Source organism: Aotus nancymaae, unplaced genomic scaffold (assembly GCF_030222135.1).
Source record: "Aotus nancymaae isolate 86718 unplaced genomic scaffold, 86718_ANA_hifiasm-v0.15.2.pri h1tg000003l, whole genome shotgun sequence".
NCBI classification, from domain to species: Eukaryota; Metazoa; Chordata; class Mammalia; order Primates; family Aotidae; genus Aotus; species Aotus nancymaae.
This window is the reverse complement of record NW_026988414.1, coordinates 44,975,646-44,999,371: the sequence shown is the minus strand read 5'-3', so window position 1 is coordinate 44,999,371 and position 23,726 is coordinate 44,975,646. Positions and strand designations below refer to the sequence as shown.

General features: G+C 37.7%; 1 protein-coding gene across 1 annotated transcript in view; it reads left to right on the top strand.

Annotated features, from left to right (window-relative positions):
* IFT74 (intraflagellar transport 74) overlaps window positions 1–23,726 on the top strand; it is a 107,018-nt gene that overhangs the window by 925 nt on the left and 82,367 nt on the right. Inside the window, exons 2-7 of the mRNA XM_021672840.2 lie at window positions 4,135–4,273; window positions 13,048–13,183; window positions 15,107–15,155; window positions 18,552–18,650; window positions 18,784–18,844; window positions 22,724–22,783. Coding sequence (XP_021528515.2) covers window positions 4,154–4,273; window positions 13,048–13,183; window positions 15,107–15,155; window positions 18,552–18,650; window positions 18,784–18,844; window positions 22,724–22,783 — 525 coding nt within the window. The 5' untranslated portion in view covers window positions 4,135–4,153. The remainder of the gene's footprint in view (window positions 1–4,134; window positions 4,274–13,047; window positions 13,184–15,106; window positions 15,156–18,551; window positions 18,651–18,783; window positions 18,845–22,723; window positions 22,784–23,726) is intronic.

The window sequence follows — 23,726 nt, the reverse complement described above, 5'->3', positions numbered from 1 at the left end:
TTGTACATTTTCTCAAAGTTAGCAGGAAACCTAGAGTAATATCTTCTCTACTGGAGAGACATGTTTATTGTACTCGTTTTCTTTTGGAGAAACCATACTGATCATAGACCCTGTCTTCCTTTCAAAAAGTCATTTTCTGAAATTCCTTTTTCCATTTGAAATTCTATTGCTTTGTACATAGAGTTCAAAATGGCAAGGAATTAGAATCAGGGAGCTAGTTGGGACAGGAAGATTGGTGTGAACATATTCAAATGAGATATCTGAATGAAAATTTTAGATAAACAATTGAAAACTCAGAATTGGTGCCCAGTTGAAAGGACAGAACTGTCGGCATTGATTAGTGAGCCATACACATAGTTGGAGTTATAAAGATGCATGATTGTAGAAAGAATAGAAGCAATGCAAGGACTGGTTATGAATAATGCTCAGAAAAGTAGTACTGAACATGGAGTGTAGAATCAGAGAAATCATTTTGGTCCAACACACACTTCGTTTGCTTTTTAACAATTTAGTAAATTTTTGTAATTGGCAATGTAGGAGGAAATTTTAAAAGTATGAAAGAGAACAAAGTTTTTGCTTGTCAGTGAGACAGATGCTGGGGATATAAAGATTAATAAGATTCAGCTCTTGCCATCAAGGGTGAGAAATACTTCAGCAGATCATTTCAAATGGTGTGATAGTTTCTGGAATAAAGAAATACACAGGCTGCATGGTAACATATAGAACAGGCCTAGACACTCAAATTGAAGAAGATAAAGATTCCAAGACCAGTTATGGACAGGTCATGGAAGGATTCCTACAGAAAGTAACAGGCAAGATGTGTGTTAGGCAAGGGGACCACTTAAGAGGTTGGTATAATAGCCCACTTGAGTCAGTGATGCCCTGCATTGGCCAATGCTGTAGGAATAGAGAGTAAAGTACCTGTTAAACATTTAGGAACAAAATCGGTAGAAGTAAACAAACAAACTCAGTAGAACTATGTGATCAGCCATGGGAAGTGAGGGAGAGGGAGATATCAAGGACTAAATTTCTGACTTGTATGACTAGGAGGTGATACCAAGAAGGAGGACAAATTTTGGGGAGATGATAATGAGTTTGGAATTACATGTATTTACTTTGAAATATTTAGGCATCTAAGTGGAGATGTTATTATTTGGATATAAACACTGCAAGCTGAGTGCTAAAATAAGGGCTGGACATATGAAATTGTGTGTAACCAGCTTATTAATTGTTAAAGCCCTGAGTGTGAATAAGGGGGCCCAAGGAGAGCTTAGAGAGAGAAGAGAAAAAGACAGGGATGGTATCTTAGAAAATGCTGTTATATAAGGACAGATCAAGAAGACAGAAAGAAGAACTAGAAGAGAGGGAAGTGTCATGGAGATGTTTCATATAAATGTGGACACCAGTGAAGTAGGATGACATTTACATCACTGGCAATATTGGCAGGGGGCATTCAGGAGATAGTGGGAAATGAAGAAGTAGAAAATAGTGGATATAAACTATTCTTAAGAATTGGGCTGCATAAGGGAAGGATATATGGGACAGAGTTAGAGGTGGTTGCAGGATCAAGAAATTAGTTTTTGAAGGTAGGAAATAATTGAACATGGTAACAGGCTGAAGGAAAGGAGAACGTTTAAAGATAGTTCTAGCAGTGAGGGTAATGCCACAAAGAAGATGGGATCAAGGGTAAATCAGAGTAGAGATTGATCTTGAATGAAAGAAGGAATGGCTGTTGAGATTGGACGGCAGGGTGGATGTAGAGAAGTTTGAGTGCCCCAAAGGTGATGGAGTTTAAGTCGTAATTTTCTTAAATGAGTCATCTGAGAGTGACAGGAACAGAGCTTAAATGGAAAAGTAATTAAGGAGGAGAGTTATCAAATAGAGCAGTATCTTATCAAGGATAAATGATTTCTGAAATGAGGGTCCAGCTAAAATTTGTGACTATCATTTTTCAGTACCCCAGTCTGTACAGTTCTATGATTTCCACCAGCAATGTTCAGCAAATCAGGTTGGATGTAGAGAAGGGTTTCTGATTTTGCCAGTTGGATTGGAGAATAGTTCAAGGATACAAATTAGTTGATGGTGCTCATGAGACAGTAAGTTCATGAGAGAAGGAGGAGAGTTCTTAAACACCCTTGGCAAGGTATCACTAGGGACTTCTTGGATGGGGACTCCATTGGACATTCCAGTTTTCATCTTATTTGAATTCCCAGCTGTAAATGGCATGGCTAACCATTCCTGCCTTCTCTTGGCATCTCTGACACACACTCCTGGTTTTTTCCTTTGCTTTTTGGGCCTTAATTTTCATTCTTATACTAGTTTTTCCTCTTCTGTGTGATCTGTATGTATTGATGTTCCTCAGAACATAATCTTGGGCACTTTTCTCTTTTTTTTTTTTTTTTTTGAGACGGAGTTTCGCTCTTGTTACCCAGGCTGGAGCGCAATGGCGTGATCTCAGCTCACAGCAACCTCCGCCTCCTGGGTTCAGGCAATTCTCCTGCCTCAGCCTCCCGAGTAGCTGGGATTACAGCCTCCCGAGTAGCTGGGATTACAGGCACACGCCACCATGCCCAGCTAATTTTTTGTATTTTTAGTAGAGACGGGGTTTCACCATGTTGACCAGGATGGTCTCGATCTGTTGACTTCGTGATCCACCCGCCTCGACCTCCCAAAGTGCTGGGATTACAGGCCTGAGCCACCGCGCCCGGCCCTACTTTTTTTTTTTTAAAGACAGGGTTTCACCATGTTGGTGAGGCTGGTCTTGAACTCCCGACCTCAGGTGATTTGCCTGCCTTGGCCTCCAACTTTTCTCTTTTTCTCCATATTCTCTCTCTAGGTAAGTATCTTCTTAACTCTTTTATATGACCTACAATAGGACATACATTTTTATGTCATAGCCCAGTAAACACATATGTGTAAATTTATGTAAATATAACTGAAACAAAAATTTAATGAAACAGTATTTACCCTTCATATGTTCAGTGAACTCTCTTTTTTAAAAAAATTTATTTTACATTTAAAGCATATTGGTCATAACCTGCAAAATTGTTTTCAGAACTCACTAATGGATTGTGACCAACAATTTGAAAACTACTACTCAAAAAATTATCAGACAGAATTTTAAATAATATTATATCCTGATAAATAAAAGAGAGGGTTGATGAACTAGGAGAGAATGAGTGAATTAAGGAAATGGTTTAAAGTCAGGTGTAGTGGGAATAAAGATGAGAAAAGGGTAGAAGGAGAGGAGAACACCCGAGAATAGAGTATTTCAATTAAGATGTTTGAGATGAAGCAATTCCAGATGGTGACAAGCTCCATGTCTCGCCATGGCTATGAATGACTGAAATGGAGTTAAGATCATTGCTGAAGTTGAGGTCAGAGAACTGTGAAGCTGGAATATTAAGCATTGGGTCTAGTATCCAAATGGAGGTCATCCAGGATGATGGTAAGATTGGAATAGAGAAGCTGTGAACTATGTACAAAAGACCTTAGAGAGATTAGGAAGTCACTAATTACCAGCAATCAGGAAAGATGAAGGCAACATTGTTATATTTCCAGATCCTCAAAGGACATGAATCTTGTTTATTTTTTTAAAGGTGCGGAAGAATGTTTTAAAAGTGACACTGGGGAGCAAGGAGGGTACCATCTCCTTTACTTTAAAATTGTGAGACAAAGCTAAAATACTTTGACTACTGAAAGTGTTCTCTCAGGGGAAGCCAAGATTCTGTTAAAGTTAAGAAAACAGGAAGTCTTTGCAACAAATGCAGAATATAAGAGAGTTAATCGTGGACCAGAAAGTGCAGAGAAAAGTTTGGGAGCAAAGAAAGATGTTGGATATGCCAAGAGAGAAAAGTTACCAGAGTATGAGATGAGAATACTAAAGAGACAGATAACTAGAGGAGCTTTCATTTTGGTAAGATAATAGAAAGATGGGGAAGGAATGTTGCAAGAAACAATCTCATATTTCTAAATGGAGCACTGATGTCAAATTTGAACAAAATTAAAGCAGAGTTAGCCTTGTAGTGGCAATTTGCAAGAACAGTTGTGAATTAAATGTAAAGGTATGATGGGTCATTTGTCTTCTAAAGAAGATATCAAAAGGCAATTGAACTATTTATTGCTTCCAAACAGTGATTAAAGTGAACAAACAATGGCCAGCAATCACAAATCTTCAGCAGCTCGCCCTGTTTCACGAGGTGGAGTTGGGTTAACTGGAAGGCCTCCTTCTGGGATACGACCCCTATCAGGAAATATTCGAGTGGCAACTGCAGTAAGTTTGAAACAAATCTATTTATTTTGGGAGGCCAAGGTGGGAGGACCACTTGAGTCCAGAAGATTGGGGCTGCTTTTGCTGTATCCCATAGGTTTTGGATATGTTGTGTTTCTATTATAATTTGTTTCAAGAGTTTTAAAAAATTTCCTTTTTAATCTCTTCATCGACCCACTTGTCATTCAGGAACAGATTTCTATGTGTTGGTATAGTTTCCAAAATTCCTCGTTATTAATTTATAGTTTTATTCCATTATGGTCAGATAAAATACTTGATATAATTTCAGTTTTAAAAAATGTTATAAGACTTGTTTTGTGGACTAACATATGGTTTATTCTTGAGAATTATGCAAGTGCTGAGAAGAATATGTATTCTGAGTCATTGGATAAAATGTTCTGTAAATATCTGTTAGGTCCATTTGGTCCAGATTGTAAGGCTGGTTGCGTCGCCGGGAGTTCGGACACACCCCTCGGACTCGCCCCCCTCCCTTGTGGGGCGCTCGGACACGCCCCCTTCCCTTGCCGGGAGCTCGGACACGCCTCCTTCCCTTGCCGGGAGCTCGGACACCTCCCCCCCACCCCGGGAGCCCAGGAAAAAAAGCCCCGTCAGGACCTACCTGATAGCATTTTGTCCCATCCAGGCCCCACTCCCTACCTACCATTTTGTCCTATCCAGGCCCCACTCCGTGCCTGCCTTTTTGTCCTATCCAGGCCCCACTCTGTACCTGCCATTTTGTCTTCCTGCTTACCATTTTGTCCTATCTGGGCCCCACTCCCTGCCATTTTGTTTCATCTGGGCCCCACTCCCCACTGTTTTGTCTCACTCACCTTGGGCACAGCCAATCAAACGCCTCCACTCCCTATAAAACCCCGTGCCTGAGAGGAGTCTGCTAGACTTCTCCGGCCCCTCCTGTCAGACCGCAGAACCTCACCTGGGAGCCTGAATAAATTCCCTTGCATTGGATTATTTTCGTGCTGGCCTCAGTTTCTTCATTTTATCCTCGGCGAGAACAGAACTTACACAGATGATGTCTGATTTTTTTTTTTTTTTTTTTTTTTTGAGACGGAGTTTCGCTCTTGATACCCAGGCTGGAGTGCAATGGCGCGATCTCGGCTCACTGCAACCTCCGCCTCCTGGGTTCAGGCAATTCTCCTGTCTCAGCCTCCTGAGTAGCTGGGATTACAGTCATGCGCCACCATGCCCAGCTAATTTTTTGTATTTTTAGTAGAGACGGGGTTTCACCATGTTGACTAGGATGGTCTCGATCTCTTGACCTCGTGATCCACCCGCCTCGGCCTCCCAAAGTGCTGGGATTACAGGCTTGAGCCACTGCGCCCGGCCCTGATGTCTGATTTTTTTGTTGTTGATATTCTGTCTGGATCATCTGTCTGGTGCTGAAAATAGGGTGTTGAAATCTTCAGCTATTACTGTCCGGGGTCTGTCTCTCTCTAACTTTAGTATTTGCTTTCTGTGTCTGGGTATTCCAGTGTTGGGCGCATATATATTTACAATCCCTATGTTCTCTTGTTGAATTGAGCCACCATTTATCACTGTTTAATACCGTTATCTCTTTTTTATTTTTTTGAGACAGAGTTTTGCTCTTGTTGCCCAGGCTGCAGTGCAATGGTGAGATCTCAGCTCACCGCAAACTCCGCCTCCCAGGTTCAAGCGATTCTCCTGCTTCAGCCTCCCAAGTAGCTGGGATTACTGGCATGCGCCACCATGCCTGGCTAATTTTGGATTTTTAGTAAAGACGGGGTTTCTCCACGTTGGTCAGGCTGGTCTCAAACTCCTGACCTCAGGTGATCTGCCTGCCTCGGCCTCCCAAAGTGCTATAGGCGTGAGCTATCACACCTGGCAATACCCTTATCTCTTTTTATAGTTTTTGTCTTGAAATCTGTTTTGTGTGACTTAAGTATAGCTATTCCTGCTCTTTTTTTTTTGGTTCTCATTTTTTAAAATATATTTTTTTCTTTTTTTTTTCTGAGACAGGGTCTCAGTCTATTCCCAAGGCTGAAGTGCAGTGGCATAATCTCGGCTCACTGCAGCCTCAACCTCCTGAGCTTAAGCAATCCTCCCACCTCAGCCTCCTGAGTAGTTGGGACACAGGCACATGCTACCTTGCCTGGTTAATTTTTTGTATTTTTTTTTTTTTGTAGAGACAGGGTTTTCCTACGTGGCCGAGGCTGGTCTCAAACTCCTGACCTCAAGAGATCCACCCACCTCTGCCTCCCAAAGTGCTGGGATTATAGGCATGAACCATTGCACCTGGCCTGTATGAAATTTTTCTATCCCTTTATTTAAAATAGTGTCTCTTTATAGGTAAAGTGTGTTTCTTTTAGGCAGTAGATCTTTCGATATTGTCTTTTTATCCATTCAGCCACCCCATGTCTTTTGATTTTGGAAAGTTTAGTCTATTTACATTCAGGACTTACTCCTTTTGTTTTGTTTTCTGATTGTTTTGTGGTCTTCTCTTCCTTCTCTCCTTCCTTCCTGTCTTCCTTTTAGTGAAAGTGATTTCCTCTGGTGGTTGTGTGTGTGTGTGTGTGTGTGTGTGTGTGTGTGTGTGTCTGTGTCTGTGTATGTGTCGTATGTTTTTTGATTTGAGGTTACCAAGAGGCTTGCACATAATATCTTAAAACCCACTGTTTTTTTTTTGTTTGTTTGTTTGTTTTTGTTTTTGTTTTTTTGTTTTTTTTTTCTGAGACAGAGTTTCGCTCTTGTTACCCAGGCTGGAGTGCAATGGCATGATCTCGGCTCACCGCAGCCTCTGCCTCCTGGGTTCAAGCAATTCTCCTGCGTCAGCCTTCCAAGTAGCTGGGACTACAGGCGTACGCCACCATGCCCAGCTAATTTTTGTGTTTTTTAGTAGAGACGGGGTTTCACCATGTTGACCAGGATGGTCTCGATCTCTTGACCTTGTGATTCAGCTGCCTTGGCCTCCCAAAGTGCTGGGATTATAGGCGTGAGCCACCGCACCCGGCCAAAACCCACTGTTTTAAACTGAGAGCACTGATGGCACAAACAAAGAAATAAGTCAAGAAAAACTTAATGTAATCTTCTTAGTCTGGGCTTGTTTGTACGCATTCTTCTTGGGAAGGCTTTCTAGGTATTCAAAGAGATTTGGGTGTTGTCACTTACATTTTTGGTCACTGCAGCTATGTCTGCATTAGGGGATACCCCATGCCCAGTAATGCTGCTGCTCTTGTAGACTTGTAGAGGGATTACTTTGATGGTCTTGGATAAGATCCAGAAGAATTATTTTTCATTTCTGATTGTGTTTATTTGGATCTTTCCTTTCCTTTTTTTGGTCAGTCTAGCTAGTGGTTTATGAACTTTATCTTTTCGAAAAACCAACATTTTGCTTCATTGTTTACCTGTAATTTTTAAAATTTTGATCTTTAGTTATGTTCTGACCATTGTTATTTCTTTTCTTTTGTTAATTTTGGGTTTGGTTTGGCTTTGGTTTTCTAGTTCCTTGATGTGTGATATTAGATCATCAATTTGTAATCTTTCTACTTTTTGGATGTAGGCATTTAATGCTGTTAACTTTCCTCTTAGCACTGTTTTTGATATATCCTGCAAGTTTTTGTATATTTTGTTTTCCTTTTCATTTGTTTCAAAAATTTCTTATAATTCTGTCTTAAATTCTTTATTGATCCAGTCATTGTTCAGGAGTTTGCTGTCTAAAATTTATATGTATTTGTATAATTTCTGAAGTTTTTGGTATTGATTTCCCACCCTTTTATTTTTACCAAGAGGCTTGCACATAATACCTTAAAACTCATTGTTTTAAAATGAGAGCACTGATTACACAAACAAAGAAATAAGCAAAGAAAAACACCCAAATCCCTTTGATTTATATGTCTTTTAGGGCTAGATACGTTTCTCATAGGCAGGATATAGTTGGATGTTGTTTTTGTTTATTTATTTTTTTTGAGACAGAGTCTTGCTCTGTTGCGCAGGCTGAAGTGCAGTGGTGCAATCTCGGCTCACTGCAACCTCTGCCTCCCGGGTTCAAGCAATTCTCCTGTCTCCACCTCGTAAGTAGCTGGAATTACAGGCACACACCACCACACCTGGCTAATTTTTGTATTTTTAGTACAGACTCCTGTCTGTACTAATGTCATGATGTTAGCCAGGCTGGTCTTGAACTCCTGACCTCAGGTGATCCACCGGCCTCGGCCTCCCAAAGTGCTGAGATTACGGGTGTGAGCCACCACGCCTGGCCATTTTGTTCTCAAATCTTCTGCTAATATGTGTCTTTTAAGTGAATCATTCAATTCATTTACATCACATTTATGATTAATATTGATGTGAGGCTTTGTTCCTATCATTTTGTTTGTTGTTTTTAAGTTGAATAATTTATTTGTTTCTTTCTTTTTCTCTCTTTATGGGTTGATGAAATTCTTTTATATTGACATTTAATTATTTTGTCCTCCTCCTTTGTGATTGTTTTATAAGAACTATGAGTTAAATTTTTTTGTGTGTTTTTGAGATACTGTATATCCACCTTTAATCTCTATGTTGAAGACCCCTATGAACAATTTACTGTAGGACAGGCCTAGTGGTAACACATTCCCTCAGCATTTGCTTGTCTTGGAAATACTTTATTTCTTCTTCATTTATGAATTTTATTCTGTCAGGATATAAAATTCTTGGCTGGCAGTTTTTTTTGTTTGTTTGTTCTCTCAGCACTTTGAAAATGACATCTGATTCTCTTCTGGCATGTAATATTTCCACTGAAAAGTCTGCTTTTATTCTGATAGGATTGTCTTTATAAGTGACTAGATACTTTTCTCTTACTAATTTTAAAATTCTTTCTTGGGCTGGGTTTGGTGTCTCATGCCTGTAATTCTAGAACTTATGGAGCCTGAGGCAATTGGATCACCTGAGGTCAGAAATTTGAGACCAGCCTGGCTAAGATGGAGAAACCTCATCTCTACTAAAAATACAAAAAAGTAGCCGGGCTTGGTGGTGTGTGCCTGTAATCCCAGATACTAGGGGGCCAAGGCAGGAGGATTGCTTGAACCTGGAAGGTGGAGGTTGCAGTGAGCCGAGATTATGCCACTGCACTCCAGCCTGGACAACAGAGCGGGACTCCATCTCAAAAAAAAAAAAAATTCTTTCCTTCACTTTGACTTTAGACATTCTGGTAATATGCTGTGGTAAAGTCATTGCAAAAAAAAAAAGTCATTCATTTCATGTTTACATTAATGTTTATGTAACGTTTGCATTTTTGTTTGCATTTAATGCAGTTTATTGTTTAATGTTTGCATTTTTGAAAAGAGTAATGCTTGTATAAAACATACAAACAATGTTATAGCAACAGAAAAAAAAAAGAAAAAAGAAAAAACATACAAATAGGCCGGGCACGGCGGCTCAGGCCTATAATCCCAGCACTTTGGGAGGCTGAGGTGGGCGGATCACGAGGTCAAGAGATCGAGACCATCCTGGCCAACATGGTGAAACTCTGTCTCTACTAAAAATACAAAAATTAGCTGGGTGTGGTGGCATGCGCCTGTAGTCCCAGCTACTTGGGAGGCTGAGGAGGAGAATTGCTTGAACCCAGAAGGTGGAGGTAGTGAGCTGAGATTGCGCCACTGCACTCCAGCCTGGCGCCTGGCAACGGAGCAAGACTCTGTCTCAAAAAAAAAAAAAATACAAACAGTGGAGAAGCATTAGGGTTCCTTCCTATTGCAGGTATAACCACTATCAACAGTATCTTCTAGACTTTTTAATGCATTTATTTATTTATTTTTGAGATGGAGTCTTGCACTCTTGCCTGGGCTGAAGTGCAATGATGTGATCTTCGCTTACTGCAATCTCTGCTTCCTGGGTTCACGCGATTCTCATGTCTCAGCGTTTTGAGTTGCTGGGATTACAGGCGCACGCCACGACACCTGGCTAATTTTTTTTTTTTCTTTTTCTTTTTAGTAGAGTCAGGGTTTTGCTATGTTGGCCAGACTGGTGTGAAACTCCTGACCTCGTGATCCACCTGGCTCAGCCTCCCAAAATACTGAGATTACAGGCATGAGCCACCACGCTTGGCCCTTTTTAATGCATATATAAACACACACATATACATACATAGTTTGTATGACTTTGGTCTATTCCAAAATCAAGATAGTACTATATACATTGTTATTTTTCTCGTCCATTTCTTTCAGCAATATATTATGAATATGTTGCCAAGTGAACACGTATGCATCCACTTCATTATTTTTAATGTGTATAGTTTTAACTTATATGTTCTTCTCTATACTTTCATCTGGTGAATGGAAAACAAAAAGTAGTATAATTAGTTGAGTAGCTCTCACAATTATACTTGCATAAGCCAAAGGAGAAATTATTTAGAAAATTTACCAGGAAGAGATTTAACATTCTCTTCTAAAGATCACTCCGGTTAACCCTTAACTCATTTCATTTGAATTTATAGTTGACAGTCTTCCTGTGTCCAACACATTCACTAGTATTAGTACTATTCCTAGCCCCTGTGCTCAAAATAATTCCCAAGTAATTCTTAGAACCACTTAAGAACTATGTTACCGATGTTGTCTGATTGGATTAAAGCTGTGAGCTAAGATAATTAACAATAAAAATGAATAGCAGTGGTTGTATCTAACCCCTATCTAAATTTTTACCCCACATTTAAGGTTCTACTTTACTCTTTGATGGGGATGGGTAGAAAAGAGAGTAAGGAAGATAACTAGATGAAAGACAGTTATTTTGGAACAGTTTCAGGTTGTCTTTTTTATGTTCTCGTGCCTGAATATATTATATGAACTGACATAAAGGGAGTCTTCTGACCTTTCCTGAGGGTATATAATGTTATATTGGATTTTGCATATCTGAAGTAGAGAATCATATTGAGTAATAATATGAATGCCTATTTAATAATGCTTTAGTACTTATATCGTCATCTTAGGATAGATTTATATCCATTTTTTTATATGATTAAAGTTGTCTTATTTTCTCTTAATTTTTAAAGGTAATATATACTCACTGTAATAAGGTATAAATACCAAATTGTATAAAGGAGAAAAGAAAAATCAACTATAATATCATTATGTGTAGATCATAATTACTATTTTTCATATAGTTTTAAAAAAATTTATTTTTGTCTTTATTCTTTATTTTTTTAAAAGATGGTCTGTGTTCTCCAGGCTGGCCTCGAACTCCTGGATTTTAAACAATCCTCTCATCTCAGACCTCACCAAGTAGCTGGGACTGTTGGTACATGCCACCATGCCCAAACTTCCAGCCTTTTTTGTTTTAAAAAAGTAGAGTTATGAACCAGGCACAGTAACTTGCACCTGTGTTTCCAGCTACTTGGATGGCTGAGGCAGAAGGATCTCTTTAGGCCAGTAGTTCAAGACCAGCCTGAGTAACATAGTTAGCTCTTGTCTCTAAAACAAAGAAACACAGAATTATAAATACTATCTTGTAAACTGCCTTTTTATTTATTTATTTATTTAATTTATTTTTTGAGATGGAGTCTTGCTCTGTTGCCAGGGCTAGAGTGCAGTGGCATCATGCCAGCTCACTGCAATCTCCTTGTCCCAGGCTCAAGTGATTCACCTGCCTCAACCTCCTGAGTAACTGGGACTATAGGCACCTACCACTATACTCAGCTAATTTTCTGTATTTTTCGTAGAGATGGGGTTTCACCATGTTGGCCAGGCTGGTCTCGAACTCCTGACCGCGTGATTCGCCCGCCTTGGACTCCCAAAGTGCTGGGATTACAGGCATGAGCCACCGCGCCCAGCCTGCCTTTTTATTTTTATTTATTTTATTTATTTATTTTGAGGCTGAGTCTCACTTTGTCACCCAAGCTAAAGTGCAGTGGCATGATCTCGGCTCACCGCAGCCTTGATGTCCCGGGTTCCAGTGATTCTCATGCCTCAGCCTCTTAAGTAGCTGGGATTACAGACATGTGCCACCCACACCTGGCTAACTTTTGTATTTTTAGTAGAGATGAGGTTTCCCCATATTGGCCAGGCTGGTTTCAAACTTCTTACCTCAAGTGACCCACCTGCCTTGTCCTTCCAAAGTGCTAAGATTAAGGTGTGAGCCACCACACCCAACTTAAACTGCCCTTTTTACATACTGTAATGTATTTAACCATTTTCTACTGTGGACGTTTAGCTCCTTTCCAGTTTTGAGGTATTATAAATAATATCTACATATAGAATTTTAAATTTTCATGAAATGTATTTTTAAATATTTATAGAACATTAAATGTTAAATAAATTTGCTAATAAATTGAATAACAGTATTTAATAATTCAGACATTTAAAAAATAAGGAAATTTTTACAAATCAAGTAAATTTTGGTGGTTTTTTTGTTTTGTTTTGTTTTCATTTTTTTTTTCTTTAATGCATCTTTCCAGGACATAAAATAATATCCAAAGATATTTTGGCACTAACAGCGCAATCTGTAGCAAGAAAGTTGAGCAGTCTATTTGAACTGTTGATTCTTCCAAGGAGACCTCAGAGAGCCAAGACAGTGTAAAGGAAAATATGAAAAAAAGACTTGTTAGACATTATTAAGGGCACGAAAGTTGAATTAAACACAGTTAATGTACAAACAACAAAGCCACCCAACAGAAAAGACCACTTAAAAACTGCAACTGGCAGCCTTCAAAGAGCTATAGAATATGCTCCAAAGAAGAGATAAATTTAATTGTAATTTGAATGTTGTCTTTGCAGTCTTACAATAGCAGATGTACAGTGTTTTTTCCAGTTTACTAAAAATGAAATCTTGTCATTTAGATGCCACCTGGGACAGCAAGGCCAGGTTCTCGTGGTGGTTCCATAGGGACAGGTGGAGTTCTGTCTTCTCAAATCAAAGTTGCCGATCGTCCTGTGACACAACAAGGTTTGACTGGAATGAAAACTGGGATGAAAGGTACCTATTTTAAGATGAGTAACCACTTGAGTCTGTGTTTTGTAAGAAATAAATAATTGTGAACAATAAAAGAAAAAGAAAGAGAAAGTTGAGTATATTTTATATAGTATTACAGTACCATTTTATCAAATCAGAATTATAGCATATAAGAATTATTACATGAAATTATGGCATGTAATCAGAATTATAGCATGTAATTGTTATTTAATTCACAAAATTATTGTAAGGTATAAACAACAGAATGAACATGGAAAAACATTCTGAATTAGCTATATACGGATGTGAGCTCTTTCAATCTTCATTTTTCTGACATGGAACTGTAGTATAACTTGAAGAACTTTGAAATAATGTTCAAGAAAAGTCAAGATTGAAAATTGGATTTTTAGTACTATATAAAAATACTCAAATAGTTTGGATAGTTACTATATCAAAATGATACTTAAAATACTTGTGTATTTATGAGAGTGAGTCAAGAAATGTTATTTTTTTCTAATAATTAGTATCTGTTTTAATACTTATATAAGGAAATGAGGCTAACACATAGATTTATATTAAATCTCTCATTATGCTTCTGTATATGTATTTAGAGAAGCATAAGAATACAAATATATATTATAGTTTAAAATTTAGATGTATGGTATATATAAACCAAAGTATGGTAAATGCCTTATTTTTTTTTCTTTTTATTATAGGCAGTGGTCAGTAGCCTGTGATGAACTGTTTTAGAGTTTTCTGTTTTCTGTAGTTTTGACAGATGATTTATCAGGAATGAAGATATTCTGCTAGTCCAAAATTAATTATAACATATCATATATACTACTTTCGATAATATAGTATATCATTCCTTTCAAGAAACTTAAATCTTCTCATCTACATTCTAATAACATTTAGATCACTAAATATTAAAAATCAATTGATTGTTTAGAAATGTTTGCTTAATGATTATGAGTACCATGAAAAAATAATTCAAAATTACATAGTCACTTAACTAGTCTTTGAAAATGTATGTACAGAAATATTTATATGTTTAATAGTATTTTAAAACATTAGGGTAGAAACATATTAAAATTCGACAGTAAATTATCAAATGTTTATTTCTGTATTAATTTATCCTTTAAAACAGAACCAATATAATTTAAGATTGTTAGTTTCTACCAGTATACGTCAAAGCCTTTTATGAGAGAATTCTGAACATTACCACTATACACAGTTATCCGCTGTGAATTTCATTCTTACCTTCTCTATAGTGCCCCATTTCCCAGTATAATATATTACCTCTACTACTGAGCATAAACCTTTTAGTAAATACACCTAGTCTTCTCATACTTTGCGGGGCACTTTATCTCTTACCAGGTTTAAGACATTTAACCTAGGAATACTTTCTTAGTTCTACTGAAATGTAAGACCATTTCTAAAAAAGTCTCTGAGACAAATTGTAAAAAATCAGAATCATTTTCTCACATTGAGGAATGTCTGCGATGTCTAATATGACAGCCAATAGTCAGAAATAGCTACTTAAATTTAAATCAGTTCCCCAGTAGCACCAGCCAAATTTTAAGTGCTTTATAGTCCCACTGCCCACTTTATTGGACAGTGTTAGTTTACAGTATTTCTGTCACTGCAGAAAGTTACTTTGGACAGCTCTGTTCTAGATTCCCTTAGACTCAATTTTCATTCCATCAGCCTGTTCTGTAGAGTGTACTGTCTTAACAGCCCCAGTTCTAGTCCCATCCTTGTAGTTTTAATTGAAGCCTCCCCTGTGTCGTGGTTCTAAGATACTAGTTTTCTTTTTTATTTCAGTGATTCTTCTTGATTCATTGGGGCATTCATGAAGACTTGGAGTGTAATTCTGATTGTGCTTTGGACTTGCTATTTTGTTGGCATTTCAAAACTGAACACTAACACTTGAAACATTTTTTTTAGGTCCCCAGAGGCAAATTTTAGACAAGTCTTACTATCTTGGACTTCTTAGGTATGTTAAACATGTCTTTACATCCGTATGTTTTACTTGAAATATTGTGTACATTCTGTCAAAATAGAGTATATAACTTTAATATGAAATTTTAGTTATGGTACTTATTAGGATAATTAGATGTCTGTTGATTTCTAAGAATTATTTTGTATTCCAACAATTTCTGGTTAATTTGGCTATGCTGTAAAATAAATGTGATAGTATAATTAGGCTGAGATTTATAATTTGATGAATTGCATGTATATGAGTTCGTTTGTGCTGCTATATTAAAATACCTGACATTGGGTAATTTATAAGTAATAGAAATTTATTTCTTAAGGTTCTGGAGACTGGGAAGTCCAAGTTCAAGGTGCCAGCAGCTTCAGTGTCCTCATGGCAGAAGAGTAGAAGGGCAAAAGGTGCCTAGCTACTTCAACCCTTTTATAAGTCACTAATTCCATCCATGAAGGCAGAGCCTTCATGTCCCGATTATGTCCTAAAGTTTCTACCTCTTAATACTATTGCATTAGAGATTAAGTCTTGACACGAATTTTGGAGGGACACAAACGTTCAAACCATAGCATACTTTTTAATTTAATTTAATTTAATTTAATTTATAGTTTAGAGACAGAGTCTCACTCTGTTGCCCAGGCTGGAGTGCAGTGGCATGATCACAGCTCACTGTAACCTTGAACTCTTCAGTTCAAGCAATCTTCTTGCTCCATCTTCCCAAAGTGCTGAGATTATGGGATTATAGGCATGAGCTACCAGCACACCTGACCTCATAGCTTTTTTTTTTTTTTGAGACAAAGTCTCACTCTGTTGCTCAGGCTAGAGTGCAATGGTGTGTGATCTTGGCTCACTGCAACCTCCACCTCCTGGGTTCAAGGGCTTCTCCTGTCTCAGCCTCCCAAGTAGCTGAGATGACAGGCGTGTGCCACCATTCCCGGCTAATTTTTTTTCTATTTTTAGTAGAGATGGGGTTTCACCATGTTGACCAGGCTTGTCTTGAACTCCTGACCTTGTGATCTGCCAGCCTTGGCCTCCCAAAGTGCTAGGATTACAGGCATAAGCCACTGTGCCAGGCCTCCATGCAGAGTTTTATATAAGTATGTATTTGGTCAATTGCTATGAATGTGGCCTAATTTTAATTAATTCATACACTTTTTTTTTTTTTTTGAGACAGAGTTTTGCTCTTGTCTCCCAGGCTGAAGTGCAATGATGGGATCTCACTTCACTGCAACCTCCACCCCCCACTTTCAAATGATTCTCCTGCCTCAGCCTCATGCCTACAATCTTCGAGTAGCTGGCATTACAGGTGCCTCCCACCATGCCTGGCTAATTTTTGTATTTTTACAGAGATGGGAGTTTCACCGTCTTGGCCAGGCTAGTCTCAAAACTCCTTGACCTCAGGTGGTCCACCTGCCTAGGCCTTCCAAAGCGCTGGGATTAGAGGCGTGAGCCACTGCACTCAACCTCATAAATTTTTGTTATGTGTCTCCGGGGATGCATCTCTAAATCAACAACTTTTTCTTAATCTTAGCATTTTCTCTGCTTATATGTTCTACTGTCCTATCTCCATCTTTCCATTTTACTTTATTTTCTTGGCACATTATTTGTATCTTCTTTCTCTTTATTTCTCTTTTGTTTAATCCACCCTTCCATTATGCCCTGAAAGCCCTGCTACGTTTTTTTCATTTTTTATTTTTTTTGAGATGGAGTCTTGCTCTGTCGCCAGACTGGAGTGCAGTGGAGCAATCTTGGCTCACTGCAACCTCTACCTCCTGGGTTCAAGTGATTCTCTTGCCTCAGCCTTCTGAGTAGCTGGGATTACAGGCATGTGCTACCACACCCAGCTAATTTTTGTATTTTTAGTAGAAATGGGGGTTTTACCATGTTGGTCAGGATGGTCTCGATTTCCTGACCTCATGATTGGCCCACCTTGGCCTCCCAAAGTGCTGGGATTACAGGCGTGAGCCACTGTGCCCAGTTACCTGGATCTTTTTGATTTTCAAACTCGTAGAAGGCAATAAAGAAAAGTATGGTTTTCCTTCTTCTGTTTTCAAGGCTTAGTAAGAAAGATAGTAAGGCCATCAGTTGTTTAGTATCTCTGATATTCAGCCACTTTTTAATCAAAAGAAGGAAAGGAAATATAGTTACTCCTAATGATTATATTGCCTTTTCTCCTCCAGGATTTGTGCTTCCACATCAAAGAATAGTTCTAGCTGTTTGTGTAATTGTCTGGCTCTAGCGCAGTAGTTCTTACCTTGTGGTGATTTTGCCCCCCAAGGAAGATTTGGCAATTTCTATGCATGTTTCTGGTTGTCATAAGTGAGGTTGGAGGAAGTGCTACTGATATTCAGACCCAGGATGCTGGTAAACATTCTACAGTGTACAAAATATCTCTCAACACGAAGTACTAATCACCGAACAAAATGTCATTAGTGCTGCTGTTGAGAAACTGTCCTCTAGAGGGTAGCAAAAGCTGTGATAATAACAGTTAGGCACGTAAATCTGTCTATGGCTTGTACTAGTTTGACCAGGCTTTCATTCTGGTTCTATTTCATCTTTCGTTATGAATCTGTGTCAGTTTCTGATCAGTTGAGTAGACTAGGATGAGATATACCTCATTTTTTTTTTTTTTTGAGATGGAGTCTCACTCTGTCTCCCAGGCAGGTTGGAGTATAGTGGCATGATCTTGGCTCACTGGAACCTCCACCCCCCAGGTTCAAGCTATTCTCCTGCCTCAGCCTCTGTAGTAGCTGGGACTACATGCGTGCACCACCACACCTGGCTAATTTTTGTATTTTGAGTAGGGATGTAGTTTCACCACCTTGGCAAGGCTGGTCTTGAACTCCTGACCTCAAGTGATCTGCCTACCTTGGCCTCCCCAAAGTGCTGGGATTATAGGCATGAGCCACCACTCCCAGCCAGGATATACCTCATTCTTAATGAAATAAGCCACCTAGGCCAGGCACGGTGCCTCACGCCTATAATCCCAGTACTTTGGGAGGTGGAGGCGGGTGGATCACAGGGTCAAGAGATTGAGACCATCTTGACCAACATAGTGAAATCCAGTCTCTACTAAAATACAAAAATTAGCCCGGTATGGTGGTGTATGCCTGTGGTCCCAGCTACTCGGGAGGCTGAGGCAGGAGAATTTCCTGAACCTGGGAGGTGGAGGTTGCTGTGAGCTGAGATCGCGCCACTGCACTCCAGCCTGGTGCCTGGTGACAGAGCAAGATTCTGTCTCAAAAAAAATGAAAGAAAGAAGCCATCTAAACTTTCTGCATTCTTTAGTGAACTTCACAAAACTATTTACGTTATTGTTATATATTAATGAAAAGTTTAAATTTTGCTTAACTAGAGTTTTCTGGATTAGTAGCATTGCTGACATTCTTATTTCTTTTCAAATAGAAGTAAAATAAGTGAACTTACAACTGAAGTTAATAGACTTCAGAAGGAAATAGAAATGTACAATCAAGAGAATTCAGTATATTTGTCATATGAAAAGAGGTGAGTAATAAGTATTCAGTATTAATTCAGTATTTTATACTTATAATATTAAATTTGTAGTTATCCATATTGTTTGTAATATTTGTTTCCTTATTTGCATATATTTGTGACTGTATTTATTGTATGCTTGCAGGGCCGAGACTTTAGCTGTTGAAATAAAAGAGTTTCAAGGACAACTAGCAGACTACAACATGGTATTGTATCTTTTCTAAGAGAATTTACTGTGAATATTTTCATTAATTTTTACTACTGCTTTAAAAATACATTATTTTAGTAGGCAAAGGACATACACAGATACTTTTTGAAAGAAGACAAACATGCAGCCGATAAGTGTATGAAAAGAAGCTCATCATCACTGATCATTAGAGAAATGCAAATCAGAACCATAATATACCATCTCACACCAGTCAGAATGGCTATTACTAAAAAAGTCAGAAATAACAGATGCTGGTGAAGTTGCAGAGAAAAGGGAATGCTTATACACTGTTGGTAGGCATGTAAATTAGTTCAAACACTGTGAAAGCAGTGTGGCAATCCTCAAAAAGCTGAAAACAGAATTACCATTCAACCCCTCAATCCCATTACTGGGTGTATATCCAAAGGAATGTAAATCATTCTACCATAAAGACACATGCACACGTGTGTTCATTGGTGCACTATTTACAGTAGCAAAGACATGGAATCAATGTAAATGCCAATCAATGGCAAACTGGATAAAGAAAATGTGGTACATATATACCATGAAACTATGTAGTCATAAAAAAGAACAAGATCATGTCCTTTGCAGGAACATGGTTGGAGCTAGAGGCCATTATTCTTAGCAAACTAACACAGGAACAGAAAACCAAATACTGCAAGTTCTCACTTATAAGTGGGAGCTAAATGATAATAACACATAGATGGGAAAAACAGGGAAAGGATCAGAAAAAGTAACTATTGAGTACTAGCTTAGTACCTGGGTGACAAAATAATCTGCACAACAAACCCCCATGTCAACCCCATTGTTGACAGTTTACCTGTACAACAAACCTGCACACGTACCCCTGAACCTAAAATAAAAATTTTAAAAATTTAAAAAACAAAACGTTTGATGAAAAAATATAGTTATTAATTTATTTAAAATATCAAATAATACATGAATACATACTTATTGTGAAAGATGAAACCATAAAAAGTACAACAAAGTGTCCCTTTATTTTCTGCTTCATTTCCCTCCCTAGAAATAACTTAGCTTAACAGATTAGTATGTATTCTTACAATATTTTTTGTAAAATGTGTTTACTGACACATACAAAAATGCACACATGCTCTTCTCCCTAAAAAATATTAAAGTAATAATTTAAATAATTTTAAAAGTAGCTAAAATTCATTAAATCCATGAATCTTATCCTACCAATGATTCTATCAAGGATCATTGCTTTAAAAACACATTTTAACTTTATGGAGTGTTGTCATCTTAAAAATTCTAAAATTTAATTATTTAACATACAAATTGCCACCACCTGTATGTTTTACTCTAAATATTGTGTACATTCTGTCAAAATAGAGTATATAACATAAATATAGTTCCACCAAAGATGCTTCTACCTGTGGACTTTAAGAAGACATAATCCCCCTGGCAGTGTTGATAACTGCTCAGTCCTTGGGTGAAATTGGCTCCATGAAAATTTCTAGTGTCAGACTTTTTTTTCTTCTAACTCTTTAGGTGCTTTAGGCAGCAGTAGTGTCTGGATTTAATGAAAGAGACAAATTTTTATCTCACCACCCTTATTAAGAAATAATGTTATAAGAAATAAACATTCTATCATAATGGTTAGGACAAGTTACGATATACCTACTTGATATTGTTATCTTGTGTTTATCAGTGAAATTTTGCTGATTATAGTATAACTTTTTGTTGTTATTGGTGGTGGTGGTGGGTTTTTTGTTTGTTTTTGTTTTGTTTCTGTTTTTTGTTTTTTTGAGACAGAGTCTCTCTCTGTTGCTCGAACTGGAATGTAGTGGCTTAGTCATGGCTCACTGCAGTCTAGACCTTCTGAGCTCAATTTATTCTCCCACCTCAGCCTCCCAAGCAGCTGAATGTACAGGCACATGCCATCACACTGGACTAATTTTTTATATTTTTTGTTGAGATGAGGTTTGGCCATGTTGCCCATACTGGTCTCAAATTCCTAGGCTCCAGTGATCTAGGGGCATGCACATGTACCCTTGAATCTAAAATAAAATAACAGCATGTGTCTTTATGGTAGAATGATTTATATTCCTTTGGGTATACACCCAGTAATGGGATTGATGGGGTGAATGGTAGTTCTGTTTTCAGCTTTTTGAGGAGTTGCCACACTGCTTTCACAGTGTTTGAACTAATTTACACTCCTATCACCTTGACCTCCCAAAGTGCTGGGATTACAGGCATAAGCCATTGTGCCTGGACTGTTATTATTTTTTAATTAAAAAAATTTTTTTTAGACACAGGGTCTTGCTCTGTTGCTCTGGCTAGAGTATAGTAGAATGATTGTAGTTCACTACAGCCTCGAACTCCTGGGCACAAGTGATCTTCCTGTGTCAGCCTCTCAAGTAGCTGGGACTACAGGTGCATGCCACCATGCCTGGCTAATTTTTAAATATTTTGGAGAGATGGGGTCTTGCTATGTTGCCCGGGATGATCTTGAACTCCTGGGCTCAAGTGATCCTCCTGCTTCAGCTTCCCAAAGTGCTGGGATTATAAACGTGAGCCATTGCACCCAGCACTCTTATAATTCTTAAATTCACTGGACTACACAATTCATAACAAACATTTTGTGGAGCCCATTATTCAGTGGGATTTTCTTTAGTAAATGATGTTCTGTTTTAAATATGAGAAAAATAGTTTTTATAAGGTATGAAATGACATTAGATGAAAGGGAATTTTAGTTACACTAGAACACATTAGGCATATTACGTCATATAAAATACTAGCATGGTCCAGGCACGGTGGCTCACGCCTGTAATGCCAGCACTTTGGGAGACTGAGGTGGGCAGATCACCTGAGATCGGGAGTTTGAGACCAGCCTGACCAACATAGAGAAACCCCGTCTCTACTAAAAATACAAAAAATTAGCTGAGTGTGGTGGCGCATGCCTGTAATCCCAGCTACTTGGGAGGCTGAGGTAGGAGTATTGCTTGAACATGATTAGCGGAGATTACACCATTGCACTCCAGTCTGGGCAACAAGAGCAAAATTCCATCTAAAAAAAAAAAATACTAACATGTAAAATACGGTATTTATAGATTTAATGAACTAATACCTGATACAGAGCAGTTAGCTGGGTATCTGACATATAGTTAGCACTCAATAAATGTTAGGTCTTCTTAGCACTTACTTATATCATGAGTGAAAAATGTGATGTATGTCATACCCAAATAGTTTGCTTTTAGTAGACCTCTGTTCACATTCTGACTCTATCACTTGCTAAATTTCTTTATCTGTAAAATGTGTACAGTCATATTTACTTCATAGAGTGATTGTAAAAATTAAGTTGAGTTAATACATATGGAATAGTTTTTGAACTAGGTAAATACCCTATGTTGGCAATTGATATCCTTGCCTAACTTTTTAAAGTGGGCTTACTGCTGTTCCATCTATGCAAGCCCTGTTGATAATTTAAAAAATCTTTTTACATTTTTACTAGTGTAAATTTGTAAATCTGCTAACATTCTTCTCTCCTTGGGGGCGTTGGCAAGGGAAGAGAGAGTGATAGATCTTTCCAAAACTTTTGTCTTTTCCAGACCCTTATTTATAAGCTCAGCCATCTTTTCAGAGCAGGCTAAGTTCTACAAGCTATGATTTACAGGAGGAGTAGTTCATTACTGCTCATTTATCCATATTAAAAACGTAGTTTATTTATTGGCCAGGTGCATAATATATGCTTATTTAGGTAGCTCAATATTTGTTTTTAATCTTAAAACAGAAAATATTTAAAAGTATTAATACTTAAGTTACTACTCATTTGTAAGACTGAATGTCTATATTATTAATTATAGAGAACATTTATAAAGACTAACAGAATGGTGTTTGTTTGCGTTTTTGTTTTTAGTTGGTAGATAAACTTAATACCAACACTGAAATGGAAGAAGTAATGAATGATTACAATATGGTAAGAACATTTATAAATACAAGCAAATTGATCTATATAAGTCCTATCCTACAAAACAAAGCATTTATATCTAGAAATGGTTTGATGAAACTTTAAGTGCTATAGAGATGAATATTACTCTGATTGTAAATACCACTATTATGTATTCATTGAGCTCCCTTAGTTGCTTTTTTAAGTTTTCTTCCTGTTGGTTGGCTTTCCTAAGTGGATGTTTAGTGTCTGTCTACTGTGTTTGAACTGGTGTCACATGAAACATTAGTTAGGGAGTGCCATCTACATTTTCTTTTATATATATTAGTTTATGATATTTCTGGCTCAGTTTATGCACAAATGTTGCTGAATGCTCAATGATGACAAATGATAACTTTACATAGTTTTTATAACCAATGGGGGAAAATAAATAGATATGACTCCAGACATAATATTAATCTTTGATTGGAAAATGAGAATTTGTGTTTAACATGGACATAACACTGGGGACTCCAAAAAGGGGGATGGTAGGAGGGCAATGAGGGTGGAAAAATTACCTTGTGGATACAGTGTTCACTATTACGGTGATGGGATGGATTCACTAGAGCCCAAACCTCGCCATTATCTAATATCTCCATGTAACAAACCTGCACGTGTACCCTTGAATCTAAAATAAAATAACAACAAATTTGTGTTCAATATTCCGAGATTAATTATTTTGTAGAAAACAATAAACGTGTTAATGTCTAGCTTATTTTGATTATAAGCATTTGGGTGAAAACAACATATAATGTATAATTTATATAGTTTATAATATATTTACAGGAATAAAGACTATTCTATGAAGACATAGAATTTATAAAATGACTCTTCTAAATTTGAGGTTCTAAAACCATGATAATTTAGTTACTTTTAGCTTTAGAACACAAGAGAATTCACTAATTAAGAATTGTATTTCAATGCCAGATGTAAA